We start from the raw sequence: 25,418 nt of genomic DNA, 5'->3' as shown, positions 1-25,418 counted from the left end.
GAGGGGGTGGCCTGAGGTAGGTAATGCGCATTTAGGTTTTTATCCAGAGCTGACCTTGGAATGCTGACCTTTAAAAGGCAAATCTGACTTGGTAACTTGCTTTGTACAACTAAATTCTCTTGCCATTTAATTCATTCCCATTCTTTGATCAGCAAAAGCAGTGACTAGGCAATGTGGTGTCCAAACTGATTCATAGCTAAGAAGCAGGCCAAAAAAAAAATCGCACTGGATATAGAGATCAGTGGGGGCGGGAAGGGTTTGTTTGCTCCACATTGTTGGTTTGTGTACATAAATAGGGTCCTCTCTTTTCAGGCCGTGTTCCTTGCAGACTTACAGAATCATACAGAATAAACTAGGTGTCAAGTACACCCTCTCAGGGATGGCACATGGTAAAATTTGGAAACCCAGGAAAGTTTTTGATTTCTGTCTCTGCATATTCTCCTCTTTTCTCCACTCCCCTTCCCTCTACCACATCCTTGCTGTAGGTCCTTGGGACTCAGAATACAGTATTGATCAACTTACAACCAATGAGAATAGTTTGATTTTCTCATTAGAGTTAAGGGCCAACGAAAGTAGAGATGGGCCATGCCTCCAGACATGCAGTTGCTGCAGATTCAGGCCTACGTGGCCCCAGAGAGAACGCGGGAGCTGACTGTGCTCTGGGTTCGCAGGCAAGCTCCCTGTACTCAGAGGTGGTTGAATCCTGCTTTGGGATTTGCCTTGTGGCTAACACTGTTGTCTGTCTGAGGTGCTCTGTGATCAATAGCTAGACTATTTTTAGCCAGAGGTATTTTTACCATTTCATATTCCTCTGAAGAGGTTCATAAATCAGTCATGTAAAATGAAATTTAAATAACTTGGTAGAGCTTTGCCTTTGGGAGGAGAAGCCGATGTTAAAGTGTTGTTTAAGAATAGAAGAGAGGCATCAATTTTAGATCCCATCCCCCTACTCCTGTAGGAGGTATCCATAGGTTACTCATTGGTTTCATGCCCCAGTACTTGTCTGGAAAAAGGAAAAGAGAAACTTAAGAATCTCTGTGTTGGTTAATGATTTTAAAGTAGAGATATAGTTGCACATTTCTTGAATTCAGCAGAAATGCATTGATCCTGTATTGTGTACTGGGTTCAGGTTAAGTGCAGGGGGTACCTGCAGACAGTGAAGGAGCACGAGTCCCTGAACTCACTGATACAATGGTCAAATGGGGAAATGGCACACTGGTTCATTGTGATGTGTGCCATTTACATGGTGATAGGGTGTAAATTTCTGTAGAAAACACAATAAACCATATCATGTACACCTGGGTGTATGGCTGAGAATACTCCCTAGCAAGAGAGTCTGAGGCTAGAGAGACAGTTAATTGATAGTTAATTGTGGGGTCTTGGGAAGAGGAGGAGGAGGAATGACCCTGGCAGAGAGAACAGCATATCCAAAAGTAAGTGTGGCTCCATGCAAAAGTGAAGGAAGTTAAAATAGACATAAGAAATGGTTTGTGGATAATAGATTATAATAGATGATAGGATCAGTGTGTTGTCACTCATTCAGATGCATAGTTCAGTGCCTATGCAAAATTGTAGTGAGTACCACAGTGTGTGAACACACATTTCCATTAATCTCTGCACGTGCTTCTAGGGTGTGTTGGTCATATGATAGCATGTCTTTGACTTTTCTGAATTAACCTGTCTTTAACCCATCTCAGAAGAAGTACTTGAGAGGATTCCATCTGTAAAAAATGAAATAATTTTATCTATTTTTTCAGACTATATGGTCATCCTGTAAATGAATGAATGCATATGTGAATGGATATTTTTTCTAACTGAAGCTTTGGCTGTCTGGAAGGGGCTTTTTCACTCATTGCTCCCCTTCTACTATGTTGGTTTCTGGATGCCTATCAGTCTGACAGATTTCCAGATCTGGAAATCATTCTGCATAACAATGAACTTCAAGGTCAGTTTCTTATACTGTACTGGTATTTTTTTTTTTAGTATCAAATATTGCTTTAAATAAGCATATTTTCTACTGAAGCCTGATACCTTGGATTTAATATTATTTAGCCTTTTTTTTTTAATAAAGAAGTAGTCAAAGATGGGGCCAGAAGTGGCTTAGAACCAGTTAAATTTCCCCAAGGCTGGTTTGTATCCACACCCTGATTGAGTTTCACTCAGGCTGGCCCTTATCTTCTCATCTGGCCTTCCAGCTTTCTCACTGTAGTCTGAGTAATAGGGTTGAGAACTAGAAATAAAACCACACAAGTCTTCTATTGTTCTGTCCGATAGCATCATATTATTTTTTTTCTTAGTCACACTTAACTAGCTTTGTAATTACGTGTTTATTTCAGTATTTCCTTCTTTCATTGTCTGACTCTCTCACTGTTCATATCTATTACATGCTAATGTAAATAACTTATGAAAAGTAACTATTTTCACAGAAATAATTTAGTGAAAAGAATGGTATTGTTTTAAAAGTTTATGTGTGGCTAAATAGAAGGCAGCTGGACTTTGGTAGTTCCACATTCAGTCTATTGCAAATTTGTTGTTTTGGTTGAAACAGATGAAGAAAATCCAGTCTCCCACAGATATGTTAGTAGGAAAATGGAGGGATATTTTAATAGCCTTCTCAGATAATCGTGGATATTTTGCTTTGATGCTGTGCCAAATGTGACAGTTGGTAGTTTCTTAAAGAGTCATTGCAATGTGGGATCTGAAGCCGTATCAGTGAACATTCTGTACTTTCTTACGTTGAAATCTATTGGTCTGTCTTGCACTTTGAATGGATATTTTACTGTTTAGAGTGTAATTATGAAAGAGGTTACAAATGCAATGTGATTAACCATTTTTCTTTTCCATTCAGAAAAACCCCAGGATTCTGTGAGGAAATAAGAGGTGGTTCTGGATATTCATCCACGTTGAACAGGATGTGAATGAAAGGTGGATTTGAGATGTACACACATGATATTCCACAATTAGTCACTTGGTTTTGATACCTTTTTCATGTAACAAAGATACCCTACACAATCTTGGTGTAATGAAATTCTCTAGTCTTTGTCTTGTGTTTAACTTCTCTTTTAAAACAAAACCATAGTATATCATCAGGTTTGTTTTAACTGTTTTTTTTTTCTGCCCTAGTTGATGTGGTATATCTACAAACTGAAATTAGGTTAGCAGTTTGTGGCAGATTGGTTGAAAAATACAGAGGGTATTAACCTCTCAGCTTCAGGGCACAAGATAATTGGTTGAGCAAAGTTAGAAAAAAGATCTTTCTTTTCTATAACGTGGCATAACATTCCAGGATCCTATTAAAATTAATATTGTCATTAATATTAATTTTTTAAAGTTTCATATGGAACCAGTAGCAAAATATTATATGATTTAAAAATATAGCCACAATCATAAAAGGTGTTGCATTCAGATTTGTTCTCTTGCTTTTGGTATGCTAATCTCCCGAGATTAAACCATCAAATGTTGCTGCCTTCACATATGCTAAACTGTATAGCATGAAAGCCCTAGAATAGTAAATGTGCACAGAGGCCGGGCGCAGTGGCTCACGCCTGTAATCCCAGGACTTTGGGAGGCCAAGGTGGGCGGATCACTTGAGGTCAGGAGTTTGAGACCAGCCTGGCCAACATGAAAAAACCTTATCTCTACTAAAAATACAAAAAAATTAGCCAGGTGTTATGGCGTTTGCCTGTAATAATCCCAGCTACTCGGGAGACTGAGGCAAGACAATTGCTTGAACCAGGGAATTGGAGGTTGCAGTGATCCGAGATCGTGCCATTGCACTCCAGCCTGTGCAGCAGAGTGGGACTCTCAAAAAAGCAAAAAATGTGCACGGCACAGAGATAAAAGACAGGGAAAAATATACCGGATGTTGACAGTAGTTACTTCTGAGTGGTGGGATTTTGGGTCATTTTTAGTTTCTTCCTTGTCCTTTATAAACATTAATTACAGCAAACACTTATTCAATATTGTGTGTCAAACACAATTATATTGAGTGTTGGACTTAGAGAACAAAAGCTGATTCCATCCCTGCCCAGTTGAATCTTCCAATAGGTCAATTTTTATATTTTCCTTAATATATGTAAACCATTTCTATAATCAAATAAATATAGGAAATGTTGACCAAAATGAATTTTTTTAAATGGTACCTTTTTTTTTTTTCAACTTTTGGTTGTTTGCCCTGTAAGTACAGTTTGGAGACAGTTTCATCATTCAGTTATCCTAAATATCACCCAGGAAATCTCTATAACAGGCTTGTAGAGATTTGGATTCTCAGACGCCAAATGAATTGAAGCCTAAATGTTGGAAATAAGAAGTAGCAGCCATTTTCCTGTGGTGCGTTTCCAGAATACACCATCCCAAAGGACCTAAACTATAAGCAAGAACCATGAAAGGGCTGAGGGGAACGACCCCTCCTTTGCTGCTAGTTAAGGTTCGAGGCTCATGCAGGAGGCAGATCAAAGTGAATAATGGTTGAGCTTAAAAATTGGCTTGTGTTCATGGCCTGAATAATGAGGACCTTGAAAAGTACACATCTATTGAGGGCTGAGATGGAAACATCTGGAAATTAACTTGAAACTTGATGATGAAAAAAATTCTTTTCCAAAAGGACTCTTAATTCTTTTGTGTGGATATTTCTTAGCTACTGAAAGATGATAGAATTATTATGGAATTAGGGTTTATGTTCGATCCTGGATAGGAAATTAGAAAAAAATGGGGGTGGTATCACTAGCATTTCTTTGAGTGAATCATTATTAGAGCCAGCCTGTTACCTGTTTTTATAAATATGTAATTCCCAAAGTTTTGCAGGGATGTGTGATTCTATAGGAAGTGTCAGAAAAGTTTCAGTATGCCAAGTGTGATTTAATATGTGAGAGAAAAATTTTCACTAATTGTAAAGGTGGCACACTGACTATTAGTACAGAAGAAAAGAGCTGGAAGTTACGAGCTGTTTTGCAAAGATCTTATGTAAAATTCTGACTTTTTAGCCAGACTTCCCTAAAGTTCTACTCTCAAGAAATTATAGAGCTCAATGGAAAATAAAGATCAAGTGGAGGTTGAGAAGATGCAGAAAAGCCAATAGCCAATGAATTTAATTGGCTGTCTAGAACAACTGAATCAAGTTAAACAAAAATTAGGGTTCACAAATCAAAATGGAAAGAGCCTGAAAGGACAGAAAGTAGAGTCTTTAGAATCTTGTGTAAGTTGAACATGGCAAAAACAACAAGAGGCCATTCCATGGAGATTGAAGAGATTTTGGAGACATGTAAAGGAAATACTATCCAACAGACAGTAAAATTACAGAATTCGTTAGCTCCAGTGGGACTGGTAGAATACACAAGGATGATGACTGAAAGGATATTCCTGGCTTCTTAGTGAGTAGAGACAATAGGGTGGAGAGAACTGTGGCAACATACACCTATTCATAGTGGTGATTACTGGGTCCTTGGCCTGGGAAAGAGGGTACGGAGAGGGGAATTGAGATGTGAGCGCAAGGTGGGAGAAGAAGGAAAACTGTGTGTGTGCTTGGGTGGGTGTGTTTGGAGATGAGTGTGATGCTCGTGAGAATGGCTACCAAGATAATGGTGGTGGTCTCAGGATAATGGAGTTTCAGGTGATCTTTCCTTTTTTATATTCCTCATGTACTATTTGAATTTTGTTTTGTTTTGTTTTGTGACGGAGTCTCACTCTGTTGCCAGGCTGGAGTTCAGTGGCACATCTAGGCTCACTATAATCTCTGCCTCTCAGGTTCAAGTGATTCTCCTGCCTCAGCCTCCCGAGTAGCTGGGACTACAGGCGTGGGCCACCACACCCAGCTAATTTTTGTATTTTTAGTGGAGACTGGGTTTCACCATGTTGGCCAGGATGGTCTCGATCTCTTGACCTTGTGATCTGCCCGCCTCTGCCTCCCAAAGTGCTGGGATTACAGGCGTGAGCCACCGTGCCTGACCCTATTTGAATTTTTTAAATACAGAGCTTATATTGTTTATAAATCAGAAAAAATACTGTTTTCATAAAAAATGAAAGGAAAATATAAGGTGGTAATAAAGTTATTAGAATTTTTCAGGATTTGTAATGTACTTGTGAATTATGTAGCTAAAAGATTAGTTGAAGTATTTTGCTCCCCTTCTTAGGGGAGGGCGACCCATGCATTACTTCTCTTATATCCACACTAGAATAGTTTTCCCAGTGGTCTTTGGGTTGACCTCGAGGTAGCTGTATGGGTTGTTTAGTTCTTAGCTCAAAAATATACTGTTGGATAAGATGACTCATTGGATGTGCTGTTTTGGTGCTCAGTTTGGCTTCTTGCTCCTATACTTTCCCTCCCTGTAGAGTTTTCTCTCTTAATAGCCAGACTTTAAAAATCCAAGACAGGGCTTGTCTTAAAAGCAATATATCCAATGGTTTCCCATCTCATTCGTAATAAAACCTGAAGCCTCACAGTGACCTGCGAGGCCCTACCTGGCTCCCTTCTCCATGTAGAGACCCTTGCTGTACCTCAGACCCACCTGCATGCCCCTGGTTTGCTCTTCCTAAACCCCTGCATGGCTTCTTCCTCTGGGCTTTCTCAGGTCTCTGTTCAAATGTTACCCTATTCAAAAGGTCATTTCTAACTTTGCTTTTTAGAATATTCCTCACTCTTTTCCTTCCTCTGTCACTGTCCCCTTGCATCCAGTTGCAATTTTCTTAGCACTTATGACATATATCTGACATATTTATTTGTATGTTTTATAGTGATTATCTTCCTCTACTGAGATGCGATCCCTGAATGTAATCACTAAGAGGTGATTACCTCTCTCATCATTGCCATGGAGTACTGCCTTGGGTAGTAACCGACACATAGCAGGCACTCAATAAATATGTGTTGAATGAGTGAATTCCTTGCCTCATATTTCCATTTTGTGTTCTGACATTTTTGCCTCGCAGAGAAGTTGTCACATTCAACCATTTTCTGGAAGCGGCAGCTGAGAAGGAGGTTCAAGGGAAAGCCCGGCTCCAGGACTTTATTGAGAATCTGTTACAGCGGGTAGAACTGGCAGAGAAGCAGCTGGAGTACTATCAGAGCCAGCAGGCCTCTGGCTTCCGCCGTGACCTCAGCGGGCACGTGGTGAGTCATCCCGGGCCGGCCACCAAGTGTGAGTTCCCTCTCGTTGGTGAGAATGGGCTGAGGACAGAGAAAAGGGAGCAGAGTGACTTGCAGGGACTCTCTAGACACCATTTGAGAGCACTGCCTGGGCCATGCCTATCTTGTGGAAATGTCACCCGGGAGTCCAGGACACCTGAAAATAAAGTAAAGGCTGCATGTGCCATTTCCAGTCTGTCTTTGCCCTCCCACTCCACACCATGCTGAGTTGGTAAAAATCTATATATTTTTAAATTTATAAAATAGCAGAGTTTGAAGTATCCAAAAAAATCATTCATTTCAGTTTTGATGTTCAAGTAGGTCAGAAGTGACTATCATGTTTTGGAGCTCTTCAAGAGAATCTTAGGAAATTCAGTAAAGTAAGATGAAACCACATTTACATTTTTTCCTTAATAAGGGAGGCAAACACTGTTCAGCATTCTCTATAGGTTAAAATTCTTTACGTAGATTTTCAAAAAGACTGAAATATTCGCAGGTGATAGTTCTAGGGTCGATTCCTGCATACAGTTTTGCATATAGTTTCAGGATTTTAAGAAACACCTAGAGCCCAGATGAGATCCCTGGAGGTGGATAAAGATTCAGGCTCTCCTAAGTGGCTTGATCAGGATTCCCTTGGTCTCTTTGGAGGGCAGAGGGAGGTACAAATAACTGTACTCTAGGTGGGGAGGCAGGTCACCATATTTGCCTTCTCTACAGTTTCCTTGGTGGTATAAACAACAAAGCCAAAGAAAGATTTTGGATACCCCAAAGCGGTTTATTTATAACGTTTTCATTACTTATTGAACTTTATTTATGCTTGCTTCCATCCTAGAAGATTTTTAAATGATTTTTTTTTTTTTTTTTTTTACTGCTTTCATCCCTGCAGCAAATGGGCTCTAGTATAAGGAAAAGAAAAATAAGAGGCCAGGCGCGGTGGCTCACGCCTGTAATCCCAGCACTTTGGGAGGCCGAGGCGGGTGGATCACGAGGTCAAGAGATTGAGAACATCGTGGTCAACATGGTGAAACCCCGTCTCTACTAAAAATACAAAAAATTAGCTGGGCATGGTGGCGTGTGCCTGTAATCCCAGCTACTCAGGAGGCTGAGGCAGGAGAATTGCCTGAACCCAGGAGGCGGAGGTTGCGGTGAGCTGAGATTGCGCCACTGCACTCCAGCCTGGGTAACAAGAGCGAAACTTCATCTCACAAAAAAAAAAAAGAGAAAGAAAAATAAGAAACATTTATGCTGATCACAAGTTTAGCAGGGTTGCTATCAGTTGATTTAAAAGTTTCCTTAGGGCTTTCTGGAATCCAGTGTGAAAAGCCAACATGAATAAATAATAGAACTATTTGTCCAGAAGAAGGAATGAAATGAAAGGCAGGTGGATAAAAGAAGGAAGATCGGAGAGGAAGTGGGGAAGGACAGAAAGAAATGAAGGAGGTCCTGCATGGTGCTTGCTGTAATCATGTACACTTGGCCTTAGCACAGCTCGGTGATAGAAGCCCCAGAACTTTCAGAACAAAAAAAGACTGGAAGGAAGTTTGCTATATCTGTGAGGTTTTAGGCACTATATTCAAAGCAGTCTCATCCATGTAACGTATGTATTATTTTCTGGGTGGGTGTCTGTGGTCTTCTACATGAAACACTTCTAAGGGGGAAGTCACACCTCACCTTGATCTCTCTCTATCTCCTCCTTGGGAAACCATGAGAGTGTCTAGCCCTGACTAGCTGTGGATGGAGGGACTATCTGAGCCTCTTTCTGCTGTCTTCTTTCATCCTGTGCTCTCAAGAGGGTTGGGGCATGAGGTTATGGTACCAAGATGTGAGGTGAAAAAGCCTGAGAATGCCTGGCTTCCAGTTTGTTCTTAAGCTGCTTCTGACTGGGCAAGATAGTTGGTCTTCCTGGGCCTATAATTCTTCTGTAAAATGGAGAGGTTGGATTCAGTGCTTTCTAAATTGTTTTGGCCTCTTAACTTATCTGAGCATTACCTGACTTTGATGGCTAGGAATTCTAAAATTAAAATGTGGCATTGATATTTTCGTATTTAGAATTATAAGTCATCCAGAGCTAACTCCTATGAAATCCTCCTATACTCAGCCAAGAGGAATCTCAGAGAAAACAATGGAAGGCAAGGAGGAAGAAAGGAAGCCTATTCATTCTCCTTTAACATTGTTTTTGCTCACCTCTTTTGCTTAGTTTATTTTTTTGGCATGAAAGTTGAACATTTTTAAAGAGATGTAGCCAGTCATTATTTCACATCGTGCCAAATAATGTAATCAAAAGTTGGGTAGCATTTTGGATCTTCTAGTCAGATATGTACATGCAAGATTATATCCAGTTGTGTTGCTTTACAATGTGACACATACTGAGAAATGTGTGGTTGGGCAGTTTTCTGATTGTGTGAACATCATAGAGCTTATTTACACAAACCTACATGGTATAGCCTACTACATGCCTAGGCTATATGGTATGGCCTATTACTCCCAGGCAGTAAACCTGTATAGCATGTTACTGTACTGAGTACTGTAGGTGATTGGAACACAATGATATTTATGTATCTAAACGTAGAGAAGGTACAGTAAAAATATGACATAAAAGGTAAGAAATGGTATAGCTGTATAGGGCATTTGCCATGAATGGAGCTTGCAGGATTGGAATTTGCTCTGGGTGAGTCAGTGAGTGTCTGGTACATGAATGTGAGTGCCTAGGACATTACTGTACACTACTGTAGACTTTATGAACACTGTTCACTTAGACTACACTAAATTTGTGTAAAACTTTTCTTTCAACAATAAATTAACCTTAGCTTACTCTAACTTTTTATCTTACAGACTTTTAAATTATTTTTTAACTTTTTGACTCTTTAGTAATAACAGCTTAAAACATAAGCATTATGTAGAATTTTTTTTAATTTTTAATTTTTGATTTCCATTGGTTTTGGGGGAACAGGTGGTGTTTGTTATATGAATAAGTTCTTTAGTGATGATTTCTGAGATTTTGGTACACCATCACCCGAGCAGTGTACACTGTACCCAATTTGTAGTCTTTTAGCCCTCACGCTCCTCCCACCCTTTCCTCCTCCACTCCCTGAGACCCCAAAGTCCATTGTAACATTCTTATGCCTTTGCATTCTCATCGCTTCGCTCCCACTTACAAATGAGAACATATGATGTTTGGTTTTACATTCCTGAGTTGCTTCACCTAGCAATTCCATTCAGGTTGCTGAGAATGCCATTATTTATTTCCTTTTTATGGCTGAGTGGTATTCCACGGTATATATAAACCACAATTTCTTTATCCATTCATTGATTAATGGGCTTGGATATTTGGGCTGGTTCAATATTTTTGCAATTGCAAATTGTGCTGCTGTAAACATGTGTGAAACTATCCTTTTCGTATAATGACTTCTTTTCCTCTGGGTAGATACCCAGTAGTGGAATTGCTGGATCAAATGGTAGTTCTATTTTTAGTTCTTTAAGAAATCTCCACACTGTTTTCCATAGTGCTCGTACTAGTTTACAATCCCACCAGGCATATGAAAGTGTTCTCTTTTTGTCACATCCCTGCCAACATATATTTAAAAAATTTTTTTTTAATTATGGCCATTCTTGCAAGAGTAAGGTGGTATCACATTGTGGTTTTGATTTGCATTTCCCTGATCACTAGCGATGTTGAGCATTTTTTCATATGTTTGTTGGCCATTTGTTTATCTTCTTTTGGGAATTGTCTATTCATGCCCTTAGTCTACTTCTGATGGGATTTTTTTTTCTTGCTGGTTTGTTTGAGTTCCTTGTAGATGCTGGATATTAGTCCTTTGTTGGATGTATAGATTGCAAAGCTTTTCTCCCACTCCATGGGTTGTCTGCATACTCTGCTGATTGTTTCTTTTGCTGTGCAGAACTTTATTAGTTTAATTAAGTCCCATCTATTTCTCTTTGTTTTTGTTGCATTTGCTCCATGGTTCTTGAAATTTTCTCATGAAATCTTTGCCTAGGCCAGTGTCTACAAGGGTTTTTTCAATTTTATCTTCTAGAATTTTTGTGGTTTCAGGTCTTAGATTTAAGACCCTGATCCATCTTGAGTTAATTTTTGTACAAGGTGAGAGATGATTATCCAGTTTCATTCTTCTACCTATGGTTTGCCAGTTATGCCAGCACCGTTTGTTAAAAGGGGTGGCCTTTCCACACTTTATGTTTCCATTTGCCTTGTCAAAGATCAGTTGGCCTTTACTTGGCTTTATTTCTGGGTTATCTGTTCTCTTCCATTGGTCTGTGTGCCTGGTTTTATACCGGAGAAGTAAAACAATATTTTTTCTTATGTCCTTTATTCAGTAAGCTTTTTTTTCTGTTTTTATAATTTAAAATTTTTCCACTTTTAAGCTTTGTTTGTTAAAATCTAAGACAGAAATACACACATAGCCAGGATTATCAATATCCCTGTTCACACCTTGTCCCACTGGAAGGTCCTCAGAGGCTATAACATGTATTGAGCTGTCATCTCCTATGGTCACAATGCCTTCTTTTGGAATACTTCCTGAAGGACCTGCCTGAGGCTGTTTTCCAGATAACATTTTATTTTTATAGAACAGGTACACTCTAAAATAAAAAGATAAAAAGTATAGTGTAATAAGTACACAAACCAGTAGCATAGTCATTTATTGTCATTATCAAGTATTATGCTCTGTACATAATTGTATGTGCTATACTTCTATGTGACTGACAACACAGTAGTTTGATTTATACCAGCATCACCACAGATGTGTGATTCATTGTGCTGCGACCTTATAACAGCTATGGTGTCACTCGGTGATAGGAATTTTTTAGCTTTATTTTAATCTTATGGTACCACTCTCGTATATGCAGTCTGTCATTGACCGAAACATTGTTTTATAGTACATGACTGTGCATATGTATGCACCACACACAAATGTACATGTATATGCATGCATATACACACATAAATACATGCACAAAAATGTATACATACATATATACATATACAAATACAAATAAATATTGATGTTTGTACCTTCTGTATTCCAAATACAATATGATCTGCCTTCACAGACTTGCTCTACTGAAAGAAAAATTGACTAATTCAAATAAAATAAAGTACAGTTAGAATATAGCAAGAAAGTTAGAGACGAGAGCTCTAATTTAGAGATGTGTGAGTGGGGCATGATCAGGCTGTGGTGAGGGAACTGTTTGAGGGTTGAAGGGAGGATACATTGCCCTTGGAAGACCAAGAATGAGGTATGTGATTTCTGAAAGGATTAGGCAGATGTGGCTTCCCCTTGTTTCCATGTTTAGTGCTCTAAACTCTGCTTTGGACAATAGCCACATTATGAGACAGTCTGCAGATGCTGTAGGCCATTTTTTTCTTGTAGCAGTCTGTTTCATTGTCATACAGGTTGAGTATACCTTATCTGAAGTACTTGGGACCAGAAATGTTTCAGATTTCACATTTTTTAAGATTTTGGAATACTTGCATTCGGCTTACTGGTTCAGCATTCCTAATCCAAAATCAGAAATCCAAAATGCTCCAGTGTGAGTGTATTTCCTTGGAGGGTCATGTTGGCCCTCAAAAAGTTTCAGATTTTGGAGCTTTTGGATTTTGGATGTTTAGATTAGGGATATTCAACCTGCGGTAGTTAGCACTATGTGAAATTATATTCATTTATTATTCAGTAATTGTGTCCCCCTCCTCACTGGGAGCAGTTTCCTTAGTACCAATAAGTTCTGTACCCCGAAAATATGTGTTAAATGAATTACTGCTAGTCCTGATTTAGCAACTTGCAGGACATAAATGCAACACTTAAAATAAGATTAACCAAGCTGTTTTATGACCTTCCGTTGGATGAGCTGTGCGAGTGATTTTGACAGATGGGATAGTAGGTCACTTTGTGTCTAATTCGACAGCATTTTTCAGAGCATAAAGATAAAATATCTGCATAAGCATATTATATTTTTAGAAATCAGCCAGGTGAACAAGAACATAAATGCTCAAGGGAATTGAGGGGAAAAAGATACAGATGCCAAAACATTATTTCAGCAAAGGCACTAAGTGTGAGGGGAAGAAAATTTTTCCATAGCACAGAAGATTCTTAATGCTATAAGTCACCTTAGAAAGAAGCAACTTACATATCAATCTAGGAATTTCACTGCTCTCTAGAGGTGGTAATAAGAAAAAGAGGGAAGAGAAGACGGGGAGGGAATCGACACTGTTTTTGCAGTGCAGCCTTAGTAGAGAGAATGAGAGCCGGGCTGTGGATGGTATTCCTCATTGTTCTGAAGGAGGGAGCTCAGGTGTGCAAGCAAGAAGGGGAGAGTGGGGAGTAGAGTTAAAATCTTCTGCGTATTCTGCAGTGCACTGGGATGAGAAGCTGTCCTTGTAGGGCTGAGGCTTCAGAAGCCTGGGTTTCTGGGCCTTTCTTTCTGGGTTTCTATGCCTTTACTAAGCTGGGCCAAAGATATTGGATATAACAAAGATATCTTTGTTAAAATCATATTACTTATTCTTTGTCTCTATAGCCACAAATATCCTAAGAGGCCAGATTTGGTACTGGAATATATTAAAGTCATGGCTTCTTATTTTATAGGTGAATGTATATTACAAGCTAAGCATCCCTAATCCAAAAATCTGACATTCCTTTATTTTTTTGGGGGGGTGGAGTTTTGCTCTTGTTGCCCAGGTTGGAGTGCAATGGCACGATCTTGGCTCACTGCAACCTCCACCTCCCAGGTTCAAGTGATTGTCCTGCCTCATCCTCCCAAGTAGCTGGGATTACAGGTACCTGCCACCAAGCCTGGCTCATTTTTTTGTATTTTTAGTAGCGATAGGGTTTTGCCATATTGGCCAGGCTGATCTCAAACTCCTGACCTCAGGTGATCTGCCCACCTTAGCCTCCCTAAGTGCTGGGATTACAGGTGTGAGACACCACACCTGGTCAAATCTGACATTCGAAATGCTCCAAAATCCAAAACTTTTTGAGTGTTCCAGGGTCATGCTCAAAGGAAATGCTTATTGGAGCATTTTGGTTTTCATATATCTGGATTAGGGTTGTTGAACTGGCAAATATTCTGAAATTCTAAATCTGAAGCACTTCTGATCCTAAGCATTTTGGATAAGAGTCAGACAAACCTATAGTTAGGTTGGTTTTGGTACAAAGCTATTTATATTTTTCCAACCTGGGAACATGATCAAAGGCTCTCTAGATCCTCATCTTAATATCCTCCTCTCCCTAATTAAAAGGAAGACAGAAGCATTGGACTAGGAGAAAATGGAAGTAGGTAGATGAGCTAAGTGGGAAGGTTTCCTATCTGAGGCCAAAGGGGCCAGGAGGAACAGTGGCCTCTTGTGTTCACAGGGACAGCAGAGGAAACTCTGCAGTGGCTGTGATGATAAGCCCAGGCCTCCACCCTAAACCTCATCATTTACAGGATCTTTGGAGAAATTCCAGTCCAGCCACTGATTCCACTTAATTTATTGTGTACATACTTCTTTCCTCTTTACTTATATACACAAACACATCCTTTTTAAAGAAGACAGTACAGAGTGAAGGCTTGCTCAGGCTTGGAGTCTGCTAACTTGGATCTGAAAGCCTGCCCTAACACTGATAAAGCACTGAGGCTTCAAATCAGTTACTTAACTCTGCTACCTTAGTTTCCATATCTGTAAAATTGGAATGATGATGCTTACCTCCAAGGGTGGCTGAGAGCGTTAATCCTGCCTGTTATATGGTCAGTATTTGACCTGGCATGTGACATCTAGACATGCACAATTTGTAGTACCCTTATATATGTGAGCTTCATGATGCATCTTTACTCATCTTTATCACGCATTTCCCCCTCAATAAGACACAGTAAAGTCCTTTCTTGAGGTCTCAGCAGGGTCCATTAGTGACATTCATTGTCACTAAGGTAGTAGTTCTAAAAACATTTTTGAAATCAGAGATCACTTTGAACATGTGATAACACTACTGGCCTTTTTCTTAGGGACAGAAGCATACACACAAACGTATTCTCTCTCCCTCTCTCTCTCTCTCTGTTTTGGAATATACATATTCCAAAGGATAGTATGTATACATACGTATGCAATAAATCATTAAACTGCCACTTACATATATACAAACTGTAAAACGAACACAGTTTGTTTTGCCCTAATAATGAAAAAAAAAATGAGGAAAGATTTAAAGGAAGAAAAACTCTGTTTATTTTTACAGTTTAGACATTGACTAAAGTTCATTGAAGGAGCCCAGCTGAGAAATACTTACTGGTGATGGTGGGGTAGAGAGCAAGAAGGTTGATGCCAGTGCCTTCAGGGTCCTCAGAATCTATCAGCCTGGCATTTGCCAGAGCCATCTGTCCCACCTTCTTTGTATGTAGCATAATCTTTGGGACATCATGTGAGGATGGTGCCTTTTTCTGTTACAATTTACTAATCTCAAGCCAAACACAGCCTACATGAGCAGGGTCAAAATATTGCCGAGTTCTGATTGTGTCAAAAGACAGAACACAAGAATCCCATCTTGCCTCCTCATGACATGAGCCTCAGTTTTGTTTCTTTTTTTGTTTTTTCTTAAGGAACCTCTTTTGTAGCTTGCTCCAGACAGAATAATATGGGCAGTGATCCTGTTAGCCTGAGCTTGGGTTTTCAGATTATTTTAGTAAAGCAGGGACACATGTCTTGGCCACACTGGCCCAAATGCCAAGGTGGCCTTTTCTCCACATTTTAGTTGTCGTTTCTCTTCTGTCAGTCTGCCTGCTAATGTGATAACACTTATTCTAGTGAAAGCTACATGAGGAAGATCAGGATCAGGAGGATGAAAATATACTGGATCTGCCTATAAACTGGATGGTGCCATCTCTATCACAAAATGATAATTATCAATTTATTCTGCAGATGAGAATATTTCAAGCCCAGCCACAAAAGTGCATGCAGATGTTTTATTGCATGAATTATCAGGAGTGGGAAGTTATCTGGATGATAGATGGACTCAGGGAGAGTTGTGGGGTTGTTCTTCATGTTCTCTCATTTTAGAAATGATGTATTATAGGCAAGAAACCTTTTATGTCAATGTTCTCCTTAGTTGATACATTGTGATAATCTGGCCATAGCTGTAGATTAGCTGCAAATACAGCTTGAATCAGTCAAGAAATCATGGCGGATCATTCCAGGTTTTTGAATTTTATGTATTTATTTTATTTTTATGTATGTTTGTATTTTATTTCAGTAGTTTTTGGGGAAGAGGTGGTGTTTGGTTACATGAATAAATTCTGTAGTGGTGATTTCTGAGATTTTGGTCTATCCATCATGCGAGCAATGTACACTATACCAATGTGTGGTCTTTTATCCCTTACCCCACTCCTTGAAGAACTGAAAATAGAACTACTGTTTGATCCAGCAGTCCCACTACTGGGTATCTACCCAAAGGAAAAGAAGTAAATTATATGAGAAAGACACATGCACACACATGTTTATAGCAACACAATTTTCAACTGCAAAATTATGGAACGAGCCTAAATGCCCATCAACCAATGAGTGGATAAAGAAAATGTGGTATACATACACCATGGAATACTACTCAGCCATAACATGGAATGAAATAATGGTATTCGCGGCAACTTGGATGGAGCTGGAGGACATTTTTCTTTTTTTTTTTTTTGAGACGGAGTTTCACTTTTGTTACCCAGGCTGGAGTGCAATGGCACAATCTTGGCTCACCGCAACCTCTGCCTCCTGGGTTCAGGCAATTCTCCTGCCTCAGCCTCCTGAGTAGCTGGGATTACAGGCACGCGCCACCATGCCCAGCTAATTTTTTGTATCTTTAGTAGAGACGGGGTTTCACCATGTTGACCAGGATGGTCTCGATCTCTTGACCTCGTGATCCACCCGTCTCGGCCTCCCAAAGTGCTGGGATTACAGGCTTGAGCCACCGCGCCCAGCCTGGACGACATTTTTCTAAGTGAAGTAACTCAGGAATGGAAAACCAAGTTCTCACTTACAAGTGGGAGGATGCAAAGGCATTCCAGTATTTGAAAACCTATTTCTTCTAATGTTGCTCTATTGGGAGGCTCTTTTGAGTATTTGAGATTTTTGAGATCTGCTGACATAGACTTCTTGGCAATCTCAGAACAAATGCCCACAGAGGCTCCTGGAGTAAGCAAGCAAAGGCTGAGCATGAGACGTTCTTGTTCACCGATGAGATGGATGGTGCTGCAGGTCACCCTATCAGTAACAGTCACTGACTCCCTGATTGGGAATGCAGTTTTTTTAGAAAATACAAGAAATATTTTAAAAACCAAATCCGGCCTTCAAATGCAGTAACATTTTTTCTTATTTGTTTTCCTTTAGCTTACAGACATCTCCTCAAACAGGAAACCCAAATGCCTGTATGTATGTCTTTTTATACTTGGACCATTTGATCATGTTTGTATTGTATGTTTTCCTATTGCCTTTTATGTGAGATCATGTCTATTTTATATGTTATCTATACTACTAATGGATTTGAAAGGCTTAAGTGAAAACTGACCTGCACGTGTACCTAACTTTGTGAAAAGTCGATGTGACTTTTCAGTATGCTACTAGTCTATTAGTATATGCCAGTATGATGGTACTGGAGGAGTATTTTTAGAGTATTGTATAGTGTAACTTTTTCTTATTGAGGTATAGTGTGGTCATGACAACTCTATAGTACTATGAATGTAGTTCATGTATTACATTGTTTATGTAAATTCATACTGGAAGTCATATGCTTTACAACATCTATGCAGTGAATTTGTCTGAGTCCTCTAGTCATCACTTAGAGTCAAGAGACATGGGTTTTGGTCCCGTCTTCTCCATAGACCAACTGTATGTATTATTCTGGGTAGTCACTGACATTTTCTGGGCCTCAGTCTTATCACTGTAAATAGGACTAGTAATATCTCCCTGGGAATGTAGTACCATGTGATCATTTCATGGGGGCCACAGGAATTTTTGGAAGAAAAATACCCATATATATGATTTGTCTTTCGGGTAGCATTATCACCACTGTAACATATAGGAGAGATTGTGCCATGAGTAGTTATTCTTTTAAGATTTTAAAGAAATCTTTCTGCTCACTTCTTCTCCACTCTCCCAAACCATCTGTAGAAGCCGAGGGCACCCGCATTCGGTGTGTAACCACCCTGATCTCAAGGCCCATTTCCATCCAAAGGGAAGGAACTATCTGAAAAAGGCCAAGGATGACAGAGCCAGCATGCAGCCTGCCAAGGGCATTCACGAACACGCTGAGTCCTCAAGAGACCTCTGCAGACCTCCAAAGAAAGGGGAGCTCCTGGGGTTTGGCCGCAAAGGCAACATCAGGCCCAAAATGGCTAAAAAAAAGCCAACAGCCATTGTGAACATCATCTAAAAGGGTGGATGTTGCTGCACCAATTATCGCTGGGCTTTGGGAAATGTTCTTCCAGGGTCCAGCAGTAATGTCTTTCTGGAAACATTCCATAGTAAGACACATTGGAAGAGCCAAGGGCATAACACAGGCAAGCACTTCGATTAACCAGAGCTTAGCAAATGGGAATCTTAGGAAACCAGAATTGTATGATGACCCCCTTTTAGAAGCTTGCACATTACAGAAATAATAAAAACATTAAATCATTCTTAAAGCCCTAACCTCTAAAGTAACTGATCCAGTCTCCAGCAATCTTGGCCTCTGGGCATCTATGCAGTGGTCATTTAATTTTCAGGCCCAAGGCCACACGATATGTCAGGCCTAGGGAGAAAAGTCATCTGTGCCCACTGCTCTCCAAAGTGTGAGGCAAGGAATGGGAGTGTAAAGTTCTGTTCGTAGCAGTAAAATGAAGATAGTTGTGTTTGAGTATAACCTTCCTCTCAGTTAATTTGAAAGCCTCCAAAATAAGGATTCCTATTCCCTGAGTATTCTGGTTAATCAATATTTCAATTTCTGGGTTGCTCCAGGAACTCCTTCAGTCAGCCTTCAGTTCTCATTTCGACAGAGTGTCTTTCAGTTTGTTTGTTTGATTGAGGTTTTTTGGTGGCCTAGATGCATGTTTGTTCAGATTTTGGTACACCTCTGCTGTCTTCTTTGGCTGAGTATTCTGCACCTGCAGACCATGCTGTCAGTCTCTATCTTAATAGCTGCTTCTGTGGATATGGCTGGGGAGCCCAGTAAAAACCTCTGTTGATCTGCACCCAGTGTGGGCTCGGTATCTAGGAGGTTGGAATGCATGCTTGGTGCATCGTGACCATCCTGGAAGCACTGCAGGTGTCGCCAAGCCCTTTCCTAAGACCTGCTTCCCAGACAGTGTCAGTGGCCCCCTCTCTGTCTATTGTGGGCATGACTTTCTCTTTGCTGGCTTAACTTTTCCACTGAGTGGTTCACTTGGCCTCCTGCTGCTTCTGTGCAGTTAAGGCTTCAGGTATCTTTCAACCAAGTATCTGAAGTATTCACTGTTGCAAGTATGTTGCATTCTAAAGTAATTTCTGAAATAAACAATGCATGTAGGAGCCAGAATCTGACACTGTCTTCCCCTCTTTCCCTCCCTAAAATGGCTTTTTTTTCCTCAAAGAGCTATCTTAAAAATTTCCTGCTGTATGATTTTCTTCAAGAATGAATTTCCATGTTATTTTTTTCTTAAATTTAGCAATATCGTCAGGTTTCATGCAGAGTTTACAAGTGCTGACATTCTTCTGAAAACAGGATAATTTTGTCCACAAAAATATATATATAAAACACATACAAAATATATATGTTAAGTATATTAATAATTTATTTTTAAATACCCATGGAGAAAGTGTATGTTTGTGGTGGGTGGTTTTTAAACTAGGTATATTTGTTCATGTAAACTGAATTCTCTTATTTAAAAAAAACTGTAACCTAATTAACATTGGCAGAATTATGATTGTTATTGCAATAAGCATCAAATTAGCAGTGCATTAAAAATAGGTAATAAAGCAGTTACTTAAAACGCCAGTAACTTATCATTATACAAACATTTTGAACCTACTATAGTGAAAATGTTCATTTTTGAATCTTCACTTTGACTTTTGGCTTATGGGGGTGGATCATTCATGTGATATATAGGCGGCTATCAAGTGGGGAAAAACATTGCTGTGAATATCACTGTTTAGGCTAATATTGTAAAAATGATAATGTTATAATTATTATTAATTTGGAGAATGAACTTCCTCTTCTAAAGTTATTTATTATTGATGCTTATACCATGATTGCACTTTAGCCTTTTACATACTAAAAACATGACTTGTTAGTTCTATTGCATGATCTTTGTCCTGTAATGTGTGTGCAATGACAACTTGTTTCTGTTTTATTTAAAGTAACTGACATTTTGGATTTTCATCTAACATACCTAGAGGGCATGGCAACTCTCTGTGACGTGGCACCCCGTGATCTTCAGAAAGTACCATCATGTTATCCTACTCTATATTTCACAAGACAAATTATTTTGAGATTTATTATATTAAAATTTTTTTTAAGTTCCTGCCAAATTTTGACCGCCATATAAAAAAGTGTTATGTGTGTTGTGCTTCCTTAGAGACATAAATTTAGTGTCAAAACATGGGAGATGGCTTACTCTGAAGCATATTCCACTTAACACACCATGGCCTGAGCTATATGCCATGTCCCATTTGTGTCTTATTTTTAAATATTTTCTTTGTCCACATGGGCGGTTGACCTTAGAGGTAAGGCAGTTGCTTTTTTGAAGAAATTACCAAAGTTTCTGGGAAACTATGTTCAAGGTTAAACTGGAGAATAGATTTAATTTTATTTGTTTTGTAGGGAAGAAATCTTCCTTTGAACTGTTTTTCTTGCTTTTTCCCTTTTTCTCAAACTAGGTTACAGATTCTTATCTGCAAGGTTCAGGTTGCTTAGAAACTTTTCCAGTATTCTGCAGGGCCAGTCAGTTGTACAGAAGTTGGAATATTCTGTTCCCAGAATTAAAGAAGTTTTTAATTATGAAATATTATGATAATAAAGCTATATTTCTGACTAATGTGTTGATATCTTTTGTCTAGTTGGAGTGATTTTGGGGAGCCAAGTATGTTGGTCCACTAACAGGAAACAAAATGGTCCTTCATGAATAAGCTGTTCATCATACCTATAAATCACCAGGATCTTGTGTACCTATAGGTTTTCTTGAAAACTTAGCTAGATCTTTTTTGTTCATCATAATGCCTATATCTAAGTTATTTTTACATATGTTCACACTGAGACAGCTTCATTAAAAGCCCATTTGGCACTTTTCCCCATCCTCCTCCACAACCATGAGTAATTTTCCTACACTGTATTTTTAAACTTGTTAGCTCTTAGCAATTCACAAACAGATTTCACAGTATATATCCCAGCCTATATATGCTATACATCCAAGACATGCAAAGCCCAGAGAGTGATCAGGATAGATAACAGAGAGAAGTATTTGATGGTGGAATTACTCAGCCATTGTTCTTTGAAGAACCATGCAATCAGGAAAATTTAGGGGACTCCTTTTGTTTAGAAGCTGTGAGAATTATTCGGGAGATGACCTTTCTTCTGCCCTTTTAGTTAACCCTTGAACAATGCAAGGGTTAGGGACACTGATTCCTGCATAATTCATAATCCATGAGTAACTTTTGACTGCTCAAAAACTGCTGATAGCCTACTGTTGACCAGAAGCCATACTGATAGCATAGTTAACACATATTTTGTGTGTTAAATGTTATTATCTACCATATCCTTACAATCAAACTAGAGAAAAAAGGTTAGAAAGTCCTAAGGAAGGGAAGATACAGTTATATTTATTAAGTGGAAGTGGATCATCATCAAGGTCTTCATCCTCATTGTCTTCACATTGGATGGGCTGAAGAGGAAGAGGAGGAGGGGTTTGTCTTGCTGCCTTTGGTGGCAGAAGAAATCGGGATAGAAGTGGACCCACACACCCACACCGTTCAAACCTGTATCATTCAAGAGTCAACTGTAGTTATGTCAAGGTTAATGGGTTTGCCAGGTTATAGTGTTTTTGAGAAATTGCTGTGACATTCCTGATTATCTCAGTTTATTAGAAAGCATAAATCCCAGTATCTTGATTCTGCTCAATCTGGATCCTTAAGAAGTGAATTCCAGGGGCAACATGACTGCACAATCCCAAACACAAGCCCTGGAGCAATTTCAAATGTTTAAATGATGGAGAGCTTTAGAAATTGAATTCCTTTTTGTAGAATTAAGTAAATGCTTTTGTTCCTTTTTTTGTTGTTGTTCATATTCTGGGTCAGAACACATCTGAAATTTTCACTTAAGAAAGGCGTATTCAATCTGTAGCCCTATGTTAAATTTACTCTGGATTTTCAGCTAGTATTCCAGGATGGAAAAGAGTTTTTGCAGTAGAGGAACCTCACATATAGGCAGGCTACATTCTCCTTTCCACCCGGTAATGGGGACACTGATACATTATGCATATGTGGAGGTAGATGCCTTGGATGGTAAATGAGAACTTCTTTGGTATCAATGTCCTGTGAGAAGAGGAGACATGAGTGCTGCCCTTAAGCATCTGAGGTGTTATCACATGGAAAAATACATATTTTGTGTGGCTGCAAAAGATATTACCGAAGTCAGTGAGAGAAAGTTCTGCAGAAGCAGATGTCAAATGACTCAATGAAAAATGTTTAAGTGCAACAGGATAGGTCACCTAGTTTAAAAAGCGAGCTTCCTGACTCTGAACTACTCTTCCCTTTATGTTAGATTGGGATTCTACAACGGGTTGGGAATTCGGCTGGGTTCTCCCAAAAATGCTTGTAGCCTTGTGATTCTATTGTTTTTTTTATGTATATACTGATGCTACATTAATGTAAATGTTGGCCACATAAAACTTAGTGTTGACATGGTAACTTGATTTTGGAGATTTTATTTCACTGACTTGGGCTTTGCAAAGTTTGTAAACTTTGTAAAGTTACAAAGATAACACACACCCATATTTATTCTTACAGAATCCTTTTGAAGCAAGTAGGGCTGAGGAGGTACAATTTTCTCCTCTTAGCAGGTGGAGAAACAGCAGTTGGGGAAATGGGAGATGTACATCTGGTACTATTACCTCAGCATGATGTGCTTCTTGGAACAGAAGCATCTCACCTCCCTGAATGTGATTTCAGTGTTTAAAGAGAAGGTACATTTTTTGTTACAACATGGCTCCTGAATGCAAGCCAGGAACCTCATCTGGTGTTCAGTTAACTCAACAGCAGTTCTTTCCAGCACTGGGAGAGAAACTGGCAGCGTTGGACTTGATGAGAGATGGTGTGTATTATGTCAGGCTCCAGCATCGTGCCTTCTTCAGGCATTTTCCAGGTAGTTTTGATTATCCTTCGACTTTTGCATTTCTTATGAATATACTTAAGAAGGTGACATCATCACATTTTGCAATGAAGATGGGGCTTATGATGGCTTGAAAGGGTTTCCAGGGCCCAGGAGTGCCTTTGTGACAGAGCTAGAGTGAGAAGAAATTACCCTTCTACATCTCAGCCAATGCTTCTTCACCATGTTCTGCCTTCTCACTGACAAAAGTCCAGAAAAGGGTCCTAAATGCATTTGTTGATTACATAAAGGTTCTCAATATCCTAGAATTCTGTTTAACATTTATGATCAGTTATTGCACCTATGCAAGCCACTGTGGGGGATATAGACATTGCCACTGTAAGCTCTAGACCTCTGCCACCCCTTACAGCTGAGCCACTCCAACTTGTCAAGGAATCTCAAAGTCCCAGATTGAAGTCTGTTAGACTTAGTGCATGTGTTTGTGGACATTTCACATTGGTCGTTTGCTGACTGACAAGTGGCATTGTTCACTTTGGTTGAGTATATATATTACAGAGAAACAAAAAGATGGTTTTATATCTCAACCTCTCCTCTTTCCAAGCCCTAATTCTTTGTTCAAGGAGGGGATTCCACATCCCCATTATCAGGAATTTACTTTATTTTTATCCTTAAATGTGTCTGTAGCTTGACATTATAGCTAACGCTTCTCATGTAGTCCTAAACACAGAGGTCTGGTACAGGGAACCAAGATTCTTAAAGGATGAGGGATCCCCGAGGAACTTAGAGTCACTAAGTTACTCAGGGATAAGGGCAAGTGGAGTGGACACACAGTTAGATATTGGAATGAAGGTCGGAGCTTTGAATTTGCCCTGCATTCCCTGGCTCTGGCCCGCCTCTCCACTCTGGCCAGCACCAGACCTCTTGCTCCTCCCAGCCACTGCCTTCCTTTCAGAGCCTTGCAGATACCCTGCTCTCTCCAGGCACTGCTTCCCTGACATGTGTCTTCTGTCTGGAATGGCCTTCTCTTTCTTCTTCATGTATTTAATTTCTGTTCAGCCTTCAGATTCCAGATAAATTGTCACTTCCCCAAGGCAACTTTATAACTCTCAGAATACCACATACCTGTTCCTTGTAGGACTGATTCCAGGTGCCCCTTTATAATGTTTAATGGTGTGATGACTTGACTCACATCTGCCTTCCCACTGTTCTGCCGTTTCCATAACAAGGGGCTAAGTCTACCTTTCATCCCTGGTGTGTCCCCAGTACCAGATGCAGTACTCAGCATAGAGTGGGTCCTCAATTAGGTATTTGTAGAGTAAGGGAGGATCATTGGTCTCAGATATGCTAAAAAACAAAAGTACAGTGAGAAAATGGACTTTCTTCCAGCTGAGGAAGATCAAAGAGGAAATAGTCTTTGCAGAATGAACAGGTTTGGAGTTAGCAAAACAGAGCAGAGCATTTTAGGCAGTCTGAGCGTGGTCATGGAGGTAGAAAGCATAGGACAAGTAAGCCCTGGGGAGTAACATAATTTTTCCTTGTGTATTCATTTCTTGGCCAGTCTGTCTCCCTGTTTTGAGGATAATCCCCTTGCCCCTTAGGTCTGCATCTATCCTGTAGTGTTTGTATCCCACTGTGAAAGAGCTGTACCTGTCCTCATGCTCCAGCAGCTAACACTGGGCCTGCCACTGTGTAGGGATTCAGGAGACCCAGTGAGACAGCATCATTCCTGGAACTTGGGCAGGGGCTCAGCTTGCCAGAGGGACAAGTAGCTCCAGCTCTAGGAAGAGAAAAACTACAAAGGTAAGGAATCAGGCAGGGCAATGGAGCACTCTGCTTCTAAGGGTCCTTCCAGCAAGGAGTTCTGTATTCTGTCCCATTGGTCTATGTGTCTGTTTTTGTACCAGTACCATGCTGTTTTCTTTACTGTAGCCTTGTAGTATAGTTTGAAGTTGGGTAGCATGTTGACTCCAACTTTGTTCTTTTTGCTTAGGATTGTCTTG

General features: G+C 39.7%; 1 protein-coding gene across 4 annotated transcripts in view; it reads left to right on the top strand.

Moving 5' to 3' along the window:
* The window catches only part of ZNF365 (zinc finger protein 365), a 126,298-nt gene that overhangs the window by 7,883 nt on the left and 92,997 nt on the right, over positions 1–25,418 (top strand). The window contains exons 3-5 of one of the 4 annotated variants that reach the window (XM_002756334.7): positions 6,922–7,102; positions 17,472–17,509; positions 18,252–21,130. In XM_002756334.7, coding sequence (XP_002756380.1) covers positions 6,922–7,102; positions 17,472–17,509; positions 18,252–18,513 — 481 coding nt within the window. In that variant the 3' untranslated portion in view covers positions 18,514–21,130. Of the gene's footprint in view, positions 1–6,921; positions 7,131–8,003; positions 16,410–17,471; positions 17,510–18,251; positions 21,131–25,418 lie in introns of those variants that run through there. The other 3 variants (XM_035268286.3, XM_054243006.2, XR_013524960.1) reach the window with 3 other exon arrangements.

This window comes from Callithrix jacchus, chromosome 12, assembly GCF_049354715.1.
Source record: "Callithrix jacchus isolate 240 chromosome 12, calJac240_pri, whole genome shotgun sequence".
Lineage (NCBI taxonomy): Eukaryota > Metazoa > Chordata > Mammalia > Primates > Cebidae > Callithrix > Callithrix jacchus.
This window is presented reverse-complemented; position numbering and strand designations above follow the sequence as displayed.